This window comes from Cucurbita pepo, unplaced genomic scaffold (assembly GCF_057944985.1).
Source record: "Cucurbita pepo subsp. pepo isolate OVF unplaced genomic scaffold, ASM5794498v1 scafford_8, whole genome shotgun sequence".
Classification (NCBI taxonomy): Eukaryota; Viridiplantae; Streptophyta; class Magnoliopsida; order Cucurbitales; family Cucurbitaceae; genus Cucurbita; species Cucurbita pepo.
The window spans coordinates 39,869-58,962 of NW_028257913.1; the positions used below are offsets into that span (position 1 = coordinate 39,869).

Below are 19,094 nucleotides of genomic sequence, written 5' to 3' on the forward strand. Positions count from 1 at the left end.
AGAGTAGTCGTATTTATTTTCTTAGACTTAGACTAGGATAGGATGTTTTTAATTTAAACATTCATTTATTTTATTTAGCCTTTTGTTGTGTTATTTTTAAAGGTGTTTTCGAAACACGCAAGTCCATGACTGTGTTTTAAGCTGAAGGTTATGATTCATGAAAGTTTAAATGAAGTATTTCCGCACTCAACATTTATGATATGTATACAGTCGCGACCTTAAATTAATTAGAAAATTTCGAGTCGTTATAAATGAACTGTCTGGATGATCAAAAGGTGACTTGTGCATCGTTTATACTAAAAAATGATGCGGAGTTATAGTCGGGGGATAACCGGGGGATTCTCAGCCAAGATGGAAGTGTGATACAATAAACCTACTTTTAGCTTTTATGTTTAATCTAGTTAATGTATTAAATATTAATCTGAACCGTTCAAATTAAGTTTTTTATTTTTATTTTTTTTTATTTTTTTATTTTTATCTTTTTATATTTAATATATCTAATATATTAAATAAACACTTCAAATTAAATATATTTTTTTCCATTTGTATTTATTTAACATATTAAATATTTATTCCAACCCTTCAAATTAGATCTATTTTCTTAGATTAAATTTTAATTTGTACCCTTCAAATTTTTCTTTTAACTAAATTAAGGTCTTAATTAATCAATTTTCATTTGTAAACTATATATTTAGAGTTGCACTTTTATGCACGGTAGAACAAGTTGTGTCATCTCGTGAAATTAATCAATCATTCACAATTTTTTCGTAATTACAGCTGGGTCAAAAGTTCGTTATACCCCTTAATTATATTTTTCACCTTAATACCACTGATTCTCTAATGAACCATTTGTTTATGATTCAATCATAAACTAAGTCCCTCTGAAGCCCGTAAGAGGGGTGGGCCTCATTGTTCAAATCTCAAAATCAACACTAAAGGAAACTACTCATCTACTTACCATATATGAGAATGGGTGAAAGTCATCTCGTGAAATTATGTTCCCATCTCCTGTTTGGTCAAGTACTGAAAAAGGCATGCATAATAATTAGGTTACGAAAGTCATTCTCACCCATACAAATAAAAGGATAACCCTCATAGACAAGAGTTCATAACTCACTAAAAATTAAAATCAAGTCGCATATGATCATCTGTGAAATATTAATCTTCTCAATTAATGAATTTATAAATAGAGATTAAATATTTAGTGATTCAGTTTTATACAAACTAATGGTATAGGATTATCCCACTCACATGTCTTTGTTCCCTTCACTTTGAAAGGTTGACCTATTTCTTAACATACCAACCAAGGTTATATAAATATACATGTCAATTTAAAATGATTTTTATTAGGCATAAATTGACCAATATAAAATATAATACACAATAGGGATGTTCAAAAAACTCGATGATCAGAAAAATTCGATCAACTCAACTCTATAGTTTGGGTTGGATTGTGAACTTATTTGGGTTGGATTTGGTTCAAATAAATGAAAATTTTATGAATAAAGTTTGTTCATGATTGAGTTTATCTAACTAACTTATGTAATAACCAAGAAATTAGAAGAAAAAAATTGACATTGTCCCACATCCCTGAAGTTAGAAGTAGGCCTCCGGTGTAAAATGGAGACACCTTACTTCATCTTATCATCCCACTTGAAAGGTTTGAAGCCAGTCGGAGAATACATTTTCTGAGGACTTCAAGCCAGCATTCTGTCTAATCCGACTTGGGTCTCATAACTCGGACCCTTTCCTTCTAATTTCAACTATTCGAAAGCATTTAAAGGTAGTCAACTAATTCAAATTTTGAGTTTAAGGTTAGTAGGACTACCTTTTAACTAATTTAAATTTTCAGAGTCTTAAATTATTTGTGTATAATTAGGCTTAGCTATCTTAAAATATTAGAAATATAATTAAATAATACCTTTTAACTTGTTTAAATTTTTAGAGTTAAAGTTTAAATTATTTATGTATAATTAGACTTAACTAGTTTAAAATAGCAGGAGTATATTTAAATTATTTTATGTAAAATTAAGCTTAATTATGCAAAATTGTTCTCCCAAAAAAAAAATTATAAATTTTAATGTTTTAAAAAATAGGCGTAGGAATTTTTCATAAAAGTTTTCCACTATCCTATGTATTGCTCGAACTAGAAAACTTTAATATGTTAGACTAACATGATAAACCAACTACATCACAGCATTATGATATACTAATTTATAAATACAAATTTATTCTATATTATGATATAATGTTATAAAACCCGCCCGAGTAAAGAAAAAAGAAAGATAAAATTAGAATTTCAAATCTCTATGTTTTTTTTTTCTAGAATTGATTGAATAGTATTTGGATAATGAAAGACACCATGGATTTGGGAGTTCTTTATTGAAAAGAGGATAATCGAGAGTTAATAACATATACTAACATGATTATTCACTATGCTATGCAGTCATTTTTAAAAGTTTATGCTTATACTTTAATATAAATATATATTTTTATACTTCTACGTTTGAATTTCCACCTATCATACTATGATAGAAAGTATGGAGACCTAATCAATAATTGTGTTCATGTGCATCGAGATACTTCTCCATTATGGTGAGTACGGACACGTAGACCATGATACTGATTATGACCATCATGTTCGCCATAATGCTACGACGACTGCTATTCCCTCTGGGTGTCCAACAATAGCGCATTAGCGAGTGCTAGCTCGACCAGCAGGCTTAGGAGGCGTACGAGCCCATCTTGTGGATTCACGTTCGCACGTGTGTGCCATGTGTACAGAAGTATTATACATGATGTTTTTAATGATAGGTCCCACCAGTATGTGACTCCATTTCATAACCCCAATTTCAAAACAATGGAACTTGTGTTAGGATAATTTGCATTTTATTTATTTTGTAGTCCTTAAGTTAGATTAGGGCATCATTTTAATCGTTTTTTGTATTATACAAATTTCATGTCGTTTATTTTTAGTTTTTTTGTTTTAAGGTTTTATTATGTATGTTTAAATCCATGACATCGTGTGTTATGAATTATTTAAATGAATGTTTTCGTAAAAAAATGTCAGGTCAGGTCATTCACATCGTAGCGACTCTATTTTAATAGAAAAATAGGGTCATTACAATTGGTATCAAAGCCCTACGTTACAGATTCTGTTGTCTAGCATACGAGGTAGTTTTAGTACGTTCCATGGTCCCACCGCAGATGGTCCGTCGCCGTCAAGTACGTCATACGTAAATTAATAAAAAAAGATATTGAATGTTATTGTCAAGTGTGATATTGTTGAATCAGTTGTGTGTTTATAATGATATAGTGTATGACATATTTTTTGTACCGAGAGATCCTCACTTAAGAGTAATTACGTGTTGATTATAGATCATGTCACCTAGAGGACGTGGAAGGGGGTGTAGGGGAAGTAGATGACCCCCTCTTAGAGGATGGGGTAGAGGTAGAGGGAGTCCACCTCGTGAAGGATCAGTTACTCAAACCGACACAGCAGTGCCACCCCTAGTGGCACCAACGTCTAGAATGGACCCCATGACTACCACGATGTGGGAATCATTCTAGGTTGGGATGCAAATGGTGGTGACCATCCAACAGACCAACAGTACGCAATCATTGTGAGAAGCGCTGTATGAAGGATTTCAAGGGATAGATCCTCGTACCTTTAATGGTGCCTCACGAGACCCAACAAAAACACAATTGTGGCAATCATCAATTAAGACAATCTTCTTATTAATGAACTGTCTGGATGATCAAAAGGTGACATGTGCATCATTTATGTTGAAAAATGATACGGAGTTATGATTGGGGTATAATCGGGAGATTCTCATCCAAGAATGGAAGTGTGATACAATAAATATATTTTTTGCTTTTATGTTTAATATAGTTAATATATTAAATATTAATGTGAACACTCGAGATTATTATTATTATTTTGTCTATTTATATTTAATATATTTAATATATTCAATAAACCCTTTAAACTAAATATATTTTTTTCTATTTGTATTTAATATATTAAATATTTATTTGAACACTTTAAATTAGATCTATTTTCTTCTTTATATTTAATCTTATATACTAAATTTTAATTTTTCTTTTAACTAAAGTGAACCTTTTAGTGTTATGAGCATATGGGTTATCAAAGAGACCTTATGAACATATAGATTATAAGATTCAAGGACACAAAATTAAATAATTAAACTCTTTAATTAAATTTTTTTTATTGTTAACTATAGGTCACTCAACTATATATTTAGAGTTGCACTGTTATGCACGGTAGGAGAAGTTGTGTCAATTGATATAATTATTACAAACAAGTCAATCATTGCACTTCATACATTCCAAGCGGCATAGTCTCAATACCTACAGTTAAGGGTTCATACGTTGAAAGCTACGAAGTCTAAGTTAGGAACATGCTATACCGTGGGAGGTCTTAGGAGTTTCTTGAGTTTCTTAGTTTAAGGACCTTGGTCCCTTATTCTTGAGTGGTACCTAGTGTTTTTCTTACCTTGGTAGTTGTAGAGTTTGTATAGTATTTTTCTTGGTTCTCAGTCTTCAACATTATGTAAATTCTAAGTTTTGTAATTTCTGGAAACATAAGTCGTATCATGCATTTTTAAGCTCTACAAAACTTAGTAACATACGTGAGTCATTTAGAATTTCATGAAGTCATAATGAGTTCTTTAGATAATTATAGAAGAGTCTTGAGTTTTGGGAAGAATTACTTGAAGTAATCCCTTTAAACGTTTCTTAGGCTCTAACTTGGTTTAGGTTTCAAAATTGTTCTAATTAACTTGTATTAAGAAATTTGATTTAGGATATAAGATTAGTTATGAAATATATTTTATAGAGTGGTCCTTATTTAGGATTTTTCCTCCCTTTTAGAAATTGGTTGTGTCCCGGGGAATGTACTAATTTTTATTTACAGTATATCCTATAGAACACATTAGTTCATTTAGTCTTGTGGATCAATGTCACTAGCCTTCTCAGCTTCATTTAGCCTGTCCGATGGATTTCTTGAGTGTTCGTGTTTATTTATGGCATGAAACTACTTGAAGCATGGGTCTACTTATTGATACGTTCTGAAAAGCCCCCTTAAATCCATTTGATTTCTTTTTTACTGACAAAAACTCGTGCTTGAAAATAAATATAGTTATTGCGAATAAAAAATGAAACAATGAGATTATGGATTTCTTTTATTTCTACGATTTAGTTGGTTGCTTGTATCCTATTTAAACATGAACATTAATGAAAATTGGACTTTCGATCTCAGTTATGTTTCTCATTCTTTGCATGGTATCAAAGCATCTAATTTTTAACAACTTGAAATCTTGAAAATATCTTTATGCCCTTATGAATAGGCATTGTAAGAAGTAGTAAGTCATTTAGAGGGGTTTAGACCTTGAAATACCTTAAAAGGGCATAGGGCATTTTGGTCATTTTACCACCTAATTCTTGGTTTGACCTCTGAAAATGCTCCAATACCTTTTAGACTTAGTATGTCATCAATCATAATAACTAAAAAAATAAAAAAAATAAAAGGGCCTACTACAAAGTTTCATAGCTTTTAGAGGTCATTTAGATCATGAACCGAAGGTAAGTTGCCTTAACGTCATTATGGTCATTTTATACCGTTATTTGGTTTAACTACTCAACTTTGTGCAATGACTATCAAATTGCATATATAATCTTAACATACCATAGTATGATCAGAATTAAAAGTTTGGCCGAAATTCATTTAGTGGGTTATTTTGATGTTACTTAAATCTCAAGAAATTTGATTGGTTTAGGGTCTTAACTCATGGTTCTTGATATTTTTCTTTCATATATATTTAATTCATACTTGATTTAATGTTTATATAAAAATTCAAGCAATTCCTACAAGTATTTCTTAAGAAAAGTCTAAGATGGTTACTTACCTCGTAGTTGACGTACGGGACCTCCGCTCTCGAGAAATTGGTATCCTAATTGCTTCAAATTTTCTTTGACACAATCCTTAGGGTGTGTAGTTTCTATAACCATGAAGTTTTCATGACAACTGGTCTAGAAGAGGATTAAAATTAAGAAAATATAGGGAGGGTCACGGTTTAGTTTGACATGGCGGGTTCAACTTAACTGGCCACGTCATCATCCTCTTCCTCTTTTAAGAAGAAGACGCGCATGTTCAATAGCGCCGCCGTTTTAAAACGCCTCTCACCTGCTCCAATCATGACATTGCTCCGCTTGATTTCTTCATGAAACTTAAAGATGGTGTTACAATGAAGAGCTTGGGATTGATTTCATACCTTCTCGTGGATTGTAGCCTAAGTTATTTGCCTCTAAAGTTTGTCGGAAAACTAATACTTACCTCTAGTTAAATGAGTTGGTTTGAACGAACATCTTTGAGTGTGTGGCATCAATCTCGCCAGCTCCAATCATGGTATTGCTCCCCTTGATTTCTTCATAAAACTTAAAAATGGTGTTACAAGGAAGATCTTGACATTGACTTCATACCTTCTCGTGAATTGTAGCGCAAGTTATTTGCCTCCAAAGTTCGTTGGAAAACTAATACTTCTCTCTAGTTAAATGAATTGGTTTGAACGAACGTCTTTAAGTGTGTGGCTTTAATATTTATAAATTCTTCTCAATCTATAGCTCACCCAAAAAAGCAGAGAATTGACTTGTTGGGCAACTCGATCTACGACGTTTTAGCTCTAGATTTCTCTCCTATCTCTCTTCCCTCCTCTTTAGATGGAAGACCATGACTGTGTTTTCCAGATAAGAAGTTGTTTTAAGCGTTTTTCAAAGTTTACGCTATAAATGATGTTCATGTAAGAGTTAGATTTCAACATTATAGATGAACATGAGACGTTAGTAGCGATACTAAGAATGTGAAAATTTAAGGTCGTTACAGTTAATATCAAAGCTCTAGGTTTTAGATTCTGTAGACTAGCCTACGATGTAGGCTTGGCACATTCCATGGTCCCAACGTCGATGTCCCGTCACCATCAGGTACGTCTTGCATAAGATAAGAAAAGAGAAACATTTTCGAATTCGCATGCATTTTTCTAGTGATATTACTGAAATTGTTGTGATATTTAATGCTTTTATTATAGAGTATGATGTGATTTGTTGTATGTTGAGTGATTTTGTTTGCAATATAATGTGACTTTAGTATATGTATTTTTAATAATATATATGCATAGTGATGAACCTTAGACTTAAGAAATGCTATCTTGGTTTCTTGAACCATGCTGCCTAAACCACGCGAAAGAGTAAGACAAGGAAGGGGACGATGTTCTATTAGAGGTAGAGGATGAGGTGAGGCTGAAAAGAGTTAACCTCAAGAAGGATCACAGATGGGGTTTGAATTAGAACCCTTATTGCATGAAATGTCTGTAAGCACCCCTTTGGGGGTAGACTTAGTAGCTAGGGATAGAGTAAAGAATGACCAAGTAATCATAGGAAACCAAACTCTAAGCGTTGACCTGATGGTAGTAAACATGATGGACTTCGATGTCATACTAGGCATGAATTAGCTAGCCGAAAACCATGCTAGTATAGACTATTGTAAAAAGGAAGTAACATATTTGTCACTGGCGGGACCTACCTTTAAATTTAAAGGCACGAGTACCGGGATTACCCCCTAGGTAGTCTTGATGATGAAAGCAAATAGGTTAGTCCAACAAGGCGGATGGGCTATATTAGCATGTGTTGTAGACGTAAGAGGAAAAGAAAAGACCCTAGAAAACGTGTCAATAGTTAACAAGTTCCCAGATGTATTTCCGAATGATCTACCTGGAATATCCCCTTCCTGAGTGGTCGACTTCGTCATCGAACACGAGCTAGGAACTGGGCCTATTTCCAAAGCACCCTATCTCATGGTGCTAACAGAGTTGAAGGAACTCAAGGCGTATTTACAAGACTTACTGAATAAAGGGTTCATTCGACCTAGCGTATCCCCTTAGAGTGCACCAGTGTTGTTTGTTAAGAAGAAAGATGGATCGATGCGTCGATGCATCGATTACAGAGAGATAAATAAGAGAACCATAAAGAACAAATACCCTCTGCCTAGAATGGAAGACTTATTCGATCAACTCAAAGAGGCAACGATATTTTCTAAGATAAATCTGCGGTCAGGTTACCATTAAATAAAGATTAAAGAAAAAGACATACCAAAGACAACATTTAGGACAAGGTACGATCACTAGGAGTTCGTAGTGATGTCATTTGGCCTCATCAATGCTCCAACTGTGTTAATAATGTTAATGAACCAAGGGTTCAAGGACTGTCTCGACACTTTTGTGATCGTGCTCATTGATGACATCCTAGTGTACTAAAAAACAGACTTGGAACACTAGGAACACTTCTGAAAAGTCGTAGCCACCCTAAGAGAGAACAAGTTATATGCGAACTTCTCAAAGTGTGAATATTGGTTACGACAAGTCTTTTTCCTAGGACAAGTGGTGACAAAGGACGGAGTATCCATAGATCCCACTAAGGTTGAAGCAGTCACAAAGTGGGAACGCCCAACTGCGATAACATCAGTACGGAGTTTCTTAGGACTAGCAGGATACTATCAATGGTTTGTGCAGGACTTCGCTAGGATAGTCTCGCCTTTGACACAGTTAACGAGAAAAGGGGTATCATTTATATGAAATGATGGTTGTGAGGCAATCTTCCAGAACCTAAAAGAGAGATTGGTACAGCCTTGGTACTCACAGTACTTGAAAGCTCAAAATGGTACGTAATCTATAGTGACGCGTCCAAGAAGGGACTAGGATGTGTGTTAATGCAACATGTAAGGTTGTTGCATACTCGTCCCGTCTACTAAAAGAACACGAAAAGAATTACCCTACCCAAGACCAAGAATTGGCCGCTGTAGTGTTCGTACTAAGAATTTGGCGACACTTCTTGTATGGAGAGAAAACTCAAAGTTTTACCAACCACAAGAGTTTAAAATATTTCTTCACATAGAAAGAGTTAAATATGAGGCGGAGAAGGTGACTAGAATTGGTGAAGGACTATGATGTAGATATCTAGTACCACCCTGGAATAGCAAACGTGGTCGCAGATGCTTTCAGTAGAAAGATGGCCTACTCTTCGGCCCTCATTACAAGGGAAGTAAGGACACAAAGAGAATTTGAGCAAGCCAGCATAGCTATAGCAATCGAGGGAATCATAGCATAGTTGGCAAGACTCACAGTGCAACCTACTCTTAGTCAGAGAATTATTACCTCCCAACGAGAGGATCCTAACGTACAGAAAGTCCTAGGCCAGCTAGACAAAAGTCCAATACATGGATTCTCAAAGACCTCAGATGAAGGACTATTGTATCAGGGACGCTTATTTGTCCTGACAATAGAGGAGTTAAGGAAAGAGATACTAACGGAAGCTCACAACTTGCCATTTTTCATGCACCCAGGAAGTACTAAGATGTACCAAGATTTAAAACAACATTTTTGGTGGAAGAGCATGAAGAGGGACGTGACCAAGTTTATGAGCAAGTGCTTAGTTTTTAAACAAGTGAAAGCTCCTAGACAAAAGACAACGAGGATGTTACAGCCCTTAAGTATACCAGAGTGGAAGTGGGAAAACATAGAAATGGACTTCATAGTAGGATTACCCAAAACGCTTAAAGGCTATACAACGATCTGGATAATTATCGATAGGTTGACCAAGTGGGCACACTTCTTACTTTGGAAAGGCAAATATATAGTTGATAACTAGGCACAACTGTATGTGAAGAAATAGTAAGACCTCATGGAGTTCTAGAGTCTATAGTGTCGAATCGAGATCCAGACTTTACGTCAGCGTTTTGGCTCGGACTTAAAAAAGCATTGGGTACTCGGCTCGACTTTGGTACCTCCTTCCACCCCCAAACAGATGTTCAAACTGAGCGCCAAAACTTAGAGGACATTCTATGTTCTTGCATATTAGACGTTAAGGGAAGTTGCGCTTGCAAGCCACTATTTGAATGACACCGTTCGAGACCCTTTATGGAAAACGGTGCAGGTCCTCGCTATGTTGGGATGAGGTATGTGAGAGAAAGCTAGTAGGACCCGAGCTAGTCCTAGTCGCCAATGAGACTGTCCAAAAAATTTGAGCAAGAATGCGTACCGCTCAACGTAGAAAAAAAAAGTGATGTCAATGTAAGACGTAGAAACTTAGAGTTTGAGGTAGGGGACCCAGTATTCCTAAAGGTAGCACCCATAAGAGGCTTCTTGAGGTTTAGACGTAAGGGCAAATAAGTCCTAGATGCATTGGACCTGCCAAAATTATCGGGCAAAATTGGTATGTAGAGTATAAGTTAGCCCTACCTCCCTACCTCTCAGAAGTACACGAGGTAATTCACGTGTAGATGTAGAGTAAATACATGACGAGCCCTATACACATAATAGACTACGAGCCCCTCCAACTCAATGAAGATTTGAGTTACGAGAAAAACCAATAGAATTTTAACCCAAGAAGTGAAAGTGCTACCCAACCAGGGACATTACGTTTGTTTTGGTGTTGTGTCGTAGCCACCATATCAAGGGGGACACGGTGAGTGCAAGAGGATGAAATAAGAGAATAATACCCCCAGTTAGTACAAGAGTTTGAAAATTTTGAGGACGAAAGTTCTTTTTAGGGGTAGATAATGTAACAAATCGAAATAATAAAAAAAAAAAAAAAACTTAGTCTCTGGTAATTCCACGACCAGCGCGGAATCGTGTTCCCCAACCCATAATAATGCCTCCCTCAACCTTCAACCATCGCCACATGAACGTCAACAACCTCCCCAAACCGCTCAGAAGAACTACAACCAAAGAAGAGACGAAAAGAAATTCGAGAGAAGGAGAAAACTAAAGAAAAGCTCTAGCTGGGAAACCCGTGACGTCGAAACCCTTAGCCTCGCATTTTAACCAAATAGATCAACCATGAAAGACCTCATCGACCTTAGTATATTACCCAAAGAGGATTCACATTGTGCATCATCGAACTCGGAGAGGGAATTTGAAAAATCGAACTTTTGGAATAATTTATGATCTACCTCCACAAACGTCCAACAACCATGAAACATTGTGAGAGAGAGAAGAAGAAGATGATGACAGAGAGATGAAGAAGATGGCATCAGAAACCGTCGCAGCGAGGAGAGAGAAAAGGACACCGGAGAATCGCGCTGAGTTGGGTAAGGAAGACGAATCGAATGGATTTAGGTCAGACGCGAATCCAATACCCGAGACCCAAACCCATTGTAGCTTAATCGTTTAGCCTGTGACCCGTCTCCAGCCTACTTGTAGAACCCAAAGCCCAAATTCCTCCTCGGACCAGTAGCCAAATGTCAATCCAGCCCGCAATCCGCGACCGGTGCTTGCCTCTACAAACCCGAGGCCCAAGTTCCCTCGACCCAACCAAACCAGCCCGCAGCCGTCTCGCAGCCCAATCTGTGAACAGAAACCCAGTCAGCAGCCTAGCTATAAACGCGACCGTGAGCCAACCCAAACCGAACCTCGACCCGAGACGCCTACATCGACATGGGCTACTCTAGTGCTACCACGTGTCCAGTTGCTATGAAAGCAACCCTTCGGTTTAGCGGTTTGGACGCTCCGACGACGCTTCGGTGGCTCCACTGCTGTTTTAGCCCAGTTTCCACTGTTTCAACCGTCCTAGATCCATTTTCGGCCCCAATTAAGGTAATCGAGGTCGTTTTAGAGTCGTATTTCATATTTATTAAATTATTAGTAATTTAATTGTGAAATACTAATGGAAGGTGGTGAACGGTGTGATAGGAAACAAACTCTGGCACCGTAGGAAGCAGCTCTCAAGGAACGAGAGTTTATGTTTAGCTAATTAGAGAGTACTTGAGCCAAGGCCAACCAAGTAAGTGGCCTTACTATAGGATAGGCTAAAAATTGTATGAGTTATGATGATGTATGAACTGTGTTGTACGATGTCGTATGTTAGTATATGATAATGATAAGTTATGATGATGTATGAGTTGTATCGTATGATGCCATATACTAGTATATAATGATGTATGAGTTGTATCATATGATGTCATATATTAGTGTATGATGATGTATGAGTTATGATGATGTACGAGATATGATGATGTATGAGTTATGATGCTTTATGATGTGCGTAGTATATATATATTTCGATGAATGACGTACTTGATATGCTTGATGCACTTTATGACAATATGATGAGCATGATGATTGTGTGACGTTTACCTTAATATGATGATATTTTCCATATTGAGCATGCTATATGATGATGAGTGCCATATTTCATCATGTCGTTAGATCGACATACGACACAACCTTAAGAGCATGAAAATGATATTAATATAAATATCCACGAGTATGTGTTACCTAGAGTAACAAAGAGAGGCAACGATATTTTCTAAGATAAATCTGCAGTCAAGTTACCGTTAAATAAAAATTAAGGAAAAAGACGTACCAAAGACACCATTTAGGACAAGGTACGATCACTATGAGTTCGTAGTGATGTCATTTGGCCTCACCAATGCTTCAACTGTGTTAATAATGTTAATGAACCAAGGGTTCAAGGACTGTCTTGACACTTTCGCGATCGTGCTCATTGATGACATCCTAATGTACTCGAAAACAGACCAGGAACACTTCTGAAAAGTCCTAGCGGCCCTAAGAGAGAACAAGTTATACGTGATGTTCTCAAAGTGTGAATATTGGTTACGACAAGTCTTTTTTCTAGGACACGTGGTGAAAAAGGACGGAGTATCTATAGATCCCACTAAGGTCGAAGCGGTCACAAAGTGGGAACGCCCAACTACGATAACATCCGTACCGAGTTTCTTAGGACTTGTGGATACTATCGATGATTTGTGCAGGACTCCACTAGGATAGCCTCGCCCTTGACACAGTTAACGAGAAAAGGGGTTTCATTCATATGGAATGATGCTTCTGAGGCAAGCTTCCAGAACCAAAAAGAGAGATTGGTAACAGTCCTGGTACTCACAGTACCTGAAAGCTCTTAATGGTACGTAATCTATAGTGATGCATCCATGAAGGGACTAGGATGTGTGTTAATGCAACATGTAAGGTTGTTGCATACCGTCTCGTCAACTAAAAGAATACGAAAAAAGTTACCCTACCCACGACCTAGAGTTGGCCGTTGTAGTGTTCGCACTAAAAATTTGGCGACACTTCTTGTATGGAGAGAAAACTCAATGTTTTACCAACCACAAGAGTTTAAAATATTTCTTCACCTATTAAGAGTTAAACATGAGGCAGAGAAGATGACTAGAATTGGTGGGACTACGATGTAGATATCCAGTACCACCCTGGAAAAACAAACGTGGTCGCAGACGCTTAGAGTAGAAAGACGGCCTACTCATCGGCCCTCATTACAAGGAAAGTAAGGGTACAAATAGAATTTGAGCAAGCCAGCATAGCTGTAGTGAGCGAGGGAATCATAGCACAGCTAGCCAGACTCATAGTGCAACCTACTCTTTAGCAGAGAATTATTACCTCCCAACGAGAGGATCCTAACGTGCAGAAAGTCCTAGGCCAGCTAGACGAAAGTCCAGTAGACGGATTCTCAAAGTCCTCAGATGAAGGACTATTGTATTAGGGACGCCTATGTGTCCTAGCAATAGTCGTTAAGGAAAGAGATACTAACGGAAGCTCACACCTTGCCATTTTCCATGCACCCAGGAGGTACTAAGATGTACCAAGATTTAAAACAACATTTCTTGTGGAAGAGCATGAAGATGGACGTGACCAAGTTTGTGAGCAAATGCTTAGTTTTTCAACAAGTGAAAGCTCCTAGACGAAAGACAGTGGGGATGTTACAACCCTTAAGTATACTGGAGTGGAAGTGGGAAAACATAGCAATAGACTTCATAGTAGGATTACCCAAAACCCTTAAAGGCTATACAACGATCTGGATAATTGTCGAAAGGTTGACCAAGTGGGCACACTTCTTACCTAAAAAAGGCACATATATAGTTGATAACTAGGCACAACTGTATGTGAAGAAATAGTAAGACTTCATGGAGTTCTAGTGTCTATAGTGTCGAATTGAGATCCACGTTTTACGTCAGCGTTTTGGCCCAGACTTCAAACCGCGTTGGGTACTCGGCTCGACTTTGGCACCTCCTTCCACCCCCAAACAGATGGACAAACTGAGCACCAAATCTTAGGGGACATTCTACGTTCTTGCGTATTAGACTTTAAGGGATGTTGCGCTTTCAAGCCACTATTTGAATGACACCGTTCGAGACCCTTTATGGGAAATGGTGCAGGTCTCCGCAATGTTGGGATGAGGTAGGTGAGAGAAAGCTAGTAGGACCCGAGCTAGACCTAGTCGCCAATGCGACTATCCAAAAAATTTGATCGAGAATGTGTACCGCTCAAAGTAGACAAAAAAAAAGTTATGCCGATGTAAGACGTAGAGACTTAGACTTTGAGGTAGTGGACCAAGTATTCCTAAAGATAGCACCCATGAGAGGCTTCTTGAGGTTCAGACGTAAGGGCAAGTAAGTCCTAGATATATTGGACCTGTCAAAATTTTCGAGTGAATTGGTATTTAGTGTATAAGTTAGCCCTACCTCCCTACCTCTCAGAAGTACATGAGGTAATTCACGTGTAGATGTCGAGTAAATACATGACGGGCCCTATACACATAATAGATTACGAGCCCCTCCCACTCAATGAAAATTTGAGTTACGATGAAAACCAATAGAATTTTAACCCAAGAAGTGAATGTGTTACCAAACCAGGGACATTACGTTCATTTTGGTGTTGTGTCCGAGCAACCATATCAAGGGGGACACGGTGAGTGTAGGAGGATGAAATAAGAGAATAATACCCCCAGTTAGTACAAGAGTTTGAAAATTTTGAGGACGAAAGTTCTTTTTAGGGGTAAATAATGTAACGAATATGAAATATAAAAAAAAAACTTAGTCGCTGGTAATTCCGTGAACCGTACGAAATTGTGTTCCCCGACCCCTCACAACGCCTCCTTCAACCTTCAACCATCGCCACATGAACGTCAACAACCTCCCCAATGTTGAAATTGAAATTGGTCTGATACCAATTTGTTGAAATTGAAATCGCTCTAATACCAATTTGTAGAAAAATAAAGCCGCTCCGATACCAACTTGAGAAAAAAATGCTCGCTTTGAATATAACTCATTTAGATAACTCTCACGAAACTTTAAAAGGGGTATCGAAAGGGGAGAGAGACAAGGAGACAAAGAAGTTCTCCAAAGGTTATTACACAATAACTCAGACAATAAATTGCTCTCTGCTTTTTTTTCTCTCTTGTTCTTTTATTCTCTACACATTTTACACTATACATAAGACCCCTTTTATAGTTTTTCTAAGGCTAAGTTGAGCAGTATCCTCCTCATTTTTCTGTCTCCCATAACCCTTTTCCCTCTCAAATTTAGTGCCATCACTCTTCCCTCTCCCATAAGCCTTACCCCTCTCAAATTTTGTAATGGTCTTTTTCACAAAATAACAAACAAAAAATCATAATTTTTTTTCTTCTCTCTCCTGCATTTAAGTTTATTTTTCAACACCTAAACCACTTAGAACAACTACAACCAAAGAAGAGACGAAAAAAATTCGTGAGAAGGAGAAAACTGAAGAAAAGCTCCAGCAGGAAAACTCGTGATGTCGAAACCCTCAACCCCACATTTTAACCAAACAGATCAACCATGAAAGACCTCACCGACCTTAGTATATTCCCCAAAGAGGATTCACAATGTGCATCGTCGTCCTCGAAGAGGGAATTCGAAAAATCAAACTTTTGGAAGAATTTCTTATCTACCTCCACAAGCGTCCAACAATCACGAAACTTTTTGAGAGAGAGAAGAAGAAGATGATGAAAGATAGATGAAGAAGGTGGCATTGAAACTGTTGCAACAAGGAGAGAGAAAAGGACACTAGAGAATCGCGCTGAGTTGGGTAAGGAAGACGAATCGAATGGATTCGGGTCAAACGCGAGGCGGGCTATTCTAGCGAAGTCTTGGACAAATCTTCGATAGTAGCTTGCTAACCCTAGGAAGCTTCATATCTCTGTAACTGTAGTTGAGTGTTCCCATTTAGTGATGACTTCTATCGTTGTGGATGAAAGAAAAAAAGTAACAGAATGGGAGAAGAAGCAAATACACACAAATTAATTTTCTTCTTTTTGTGGTGTGTTTAGAACTTGCACCATTTTCCTTATATAATAAAAATTTTACCCATTTCTACTTCAAATGAGCAAGCACTCCACCATTCCTTCCACTACTTCCAATATCTACGGCATTTTTTCATGGAGAAATAAGCAACAGAAATAAAATAAATACTAACCACTATTTTTTTTTTTTAACAAAAAAAAACTTATAAAGCAAAATATATAAAAAAAAAAAAAACAAGTTTATAACCAACAATCACTCATCTAAACTTGTTTAACTATGTTGAAACGACTTTCTTCAAGCCAATCTTCTCTCTTATCTCTAGGAACCGTTGTCTTGCTAACGGCTTTGTCAGAATATTCGCCAACTGTTCATCTGTGTTCACATATTCCAGTTCAATAGCTTCAGTTTGTACACATTGGCGAATAAAGTGGAACCTGGTATCAATGTGCTTACTTCGATCATGGTAAACAGGATTTTTCGCCAACGCTATAGCTGACTTGTTGTCAACATTAAGCTTGGGTTTTACTTGCAGTTGACTCATGTTACTCAAAATCCTGCCCAACCATACTCCTTGACATGTTCAAGCAGTTGCGGCTATATACTCAGCCTCGCATGATGACAAAGCCACCACCTTCTACCTCTGAAATACCTAGATTATTGGATTTACTCCCAAATAGTACAACACTCCAGTTGTACTCTTCCTATCATCAATATCCCCAGTCATATCACTATCGCTAAATCCTACCAGCTCTACATTCGATAGCTTCTTATAAACACAGCCAAAACTTAGAGTACCTTTCACATACCTCAATATTTGTTTTACTGAGTAGGCTATGTCGGGTCGGGTATTAACCAGATAGTGTAAGCTTCCAATAAAACTTTTGTAAAGTGTTTTATCAACCGCAGGTTCTCCATTCCCATTTTTGCTCATCTTCATTCTTGGTTCCATGGGAATCAAACAAGGATTGCACTCCCCCATTCCTAGCTTCTCTAGGATTTTTCTTGCATATATGGCCTGACATAAAGTGATTGATTCACTACTTTGTCGTACCTCAATACCCAAGTAATAGCTCAAAAGTCCAAGATCGCTCATCTCAAATTTCTGGTGCATCTCTTCCTTGAACTGAGCTATAACTTGTTTGTTTGAGCCGACTATGATTAAGTCATCCACATATGTGCCGATTATCATTGCTTCAACTCCATTAATATTCTTGTAGAGAGCATATTCCTGTGGACATCTAACAACACCAAGTGACTGCAAACATTGATCAAGTTTAAAATTCCAGGCTCTCGGAGCCTGTTTTAATCTATACAAGGCTTTACGTAGTTTTAACACCATGTTTGGATTTTCCTTGTTACGAACCCTTCTGGTTGAGCAACATACACCTCCTCTTCGAACTCGCCATTCAGAAAAGTTGTCTTTACATCCATATGATGTACTTCCCAGTTCTTAAAGGTTGCATAGGCAAGAATTAATCTCACTGTTTCTAACCTGGCCACTAGTGGGAATACTTCACTGTAATCTACACCAAACTGCTGTACATATCCCTTTGCCACGAGTCTCGCCTTATGTTTCATGATTTCTTCATCTGGATTTTTCTTTAATTTAAAAATCCATTTGATGTCGATTACTTTATGATTCTTCGAAAAATCTGTGAGTTCCCACGTTCTGTTCTTTTCAATGGAGAGAATTTGAGACATCATGGCATTCCTCTAGTTTTCATTCTTAGCAGCTTTCTTATATGAAGTTGGTTCCTCTATAGAAAGAAGACAAAGGTCCATTGCTTCCTCCTCTGCTTCGTTCAGTTCTCTATAAATATCTTCTAGAGACCTGAATTTTTTCGGCATCGATGAGCTTGACAATGATGCATTTGAGGTATTGTCTGGCATTGATAAATTTGAGAGCACTATTCCTCGACCACAAATGTCTATTGCAGAGTTATCACTGAAGCGTACCTTTCAAACAACAGATGTGTCGAGCTCACGAAACACCCTTCTTTCTCCTGACATATGGTTGCTTGCTCTAGTATCTAGGTACCAGGAATTTTTAGTTCCAATATTGGCTGATGACGGCACTATAGTTTCATTCAACATCACAAAATCAGGGTCTTTGTCATGTGTGGTTTTAATTTCACACGTCTCTATCATCAGCAATGAAGACTCCTCATCCTTTTGCATCTCTATCAAGTTGAGTTGTTCGTCTTTTGTGGAACACTCTGATGCAAAGTATCCCATTTGCTGACACCTGTAACGTTTAATTTTACTTTTGTCAAATTTCTTCTTTTGAGTTTGCGACTCTCCTTCATCTCCTCGATGCAAGTCACTTCTCCCACGGCCTCTCCATCTTCCACGACCCCGTCCTCTGCCTCCTTTGGAACTGCCTTGATCCTTCCATTCTTTCTTTGAGGATTTTGCATTCTCTCGTTCCTTCCATTCTGCATGAGTGAGGAGAACGGTTTCATCCTTTTCTTCAAACCCTTGCAACCTTTCTTCATGTACCTTGAGTGATCCAATAATCTCATCAACGGATTTCGTTTTGAGATCACTGAACTCCTCAATCGTTGAAGTGATTTGAAGAAACTTTGCAGAGGTGGATCGTAAAAGTTTCTTAACTACTTGGATATCATCCACAGTATTGCCGAGCCCTCTCAATTTGTTGACAATAATGGTGAGTTTTCCTGAATACTCATCAATACTTTCTGAATCACCCATCCTCAACGCTTCAAACTCCTGCCAAAGAGTCTGCGTTCTAACTTCTTTCACTCTTTCCGCACCTAGATTCATATTTTTCAACATGATCTCTTTTTTTGTTCTTTATTGTTCTCTTTTTTTACTCCTCATAGTTAATACATAGGCGCATCAACCCGTCTTTCTTTTTCACAAACAACATCGGCACACACCAACAAAATAAATTAGGTCGAATGAAACCCTTTTATAGTAAGTCTTGTAGTTG

At 37.4% G+C, this 19,094-nt stretch overlaps 1 protein-coding gene across 1 annotated transcript; it reads right to left on the bottom strand.

Moving 5' to 3' along the window:
* Nucleotides 1–18,100: 18,100 nt before the first annotated feature.
* On the bottom strand, nucleotides 18,101–18,853 carry LOC147785973 (uncharacterized). Its single transcript, XM_087120915.1, has one exon. It carries the CDS (start codon nucleotides 18,851–18,853, stop codon nucleotides 18,101–18,103), a length of 753 nt encoding a protein of 250 aa, XP_086977041.1.
* Between the last annotated feature and the right edge of the window lie 241 nt (nucleotides 18,854–19,094).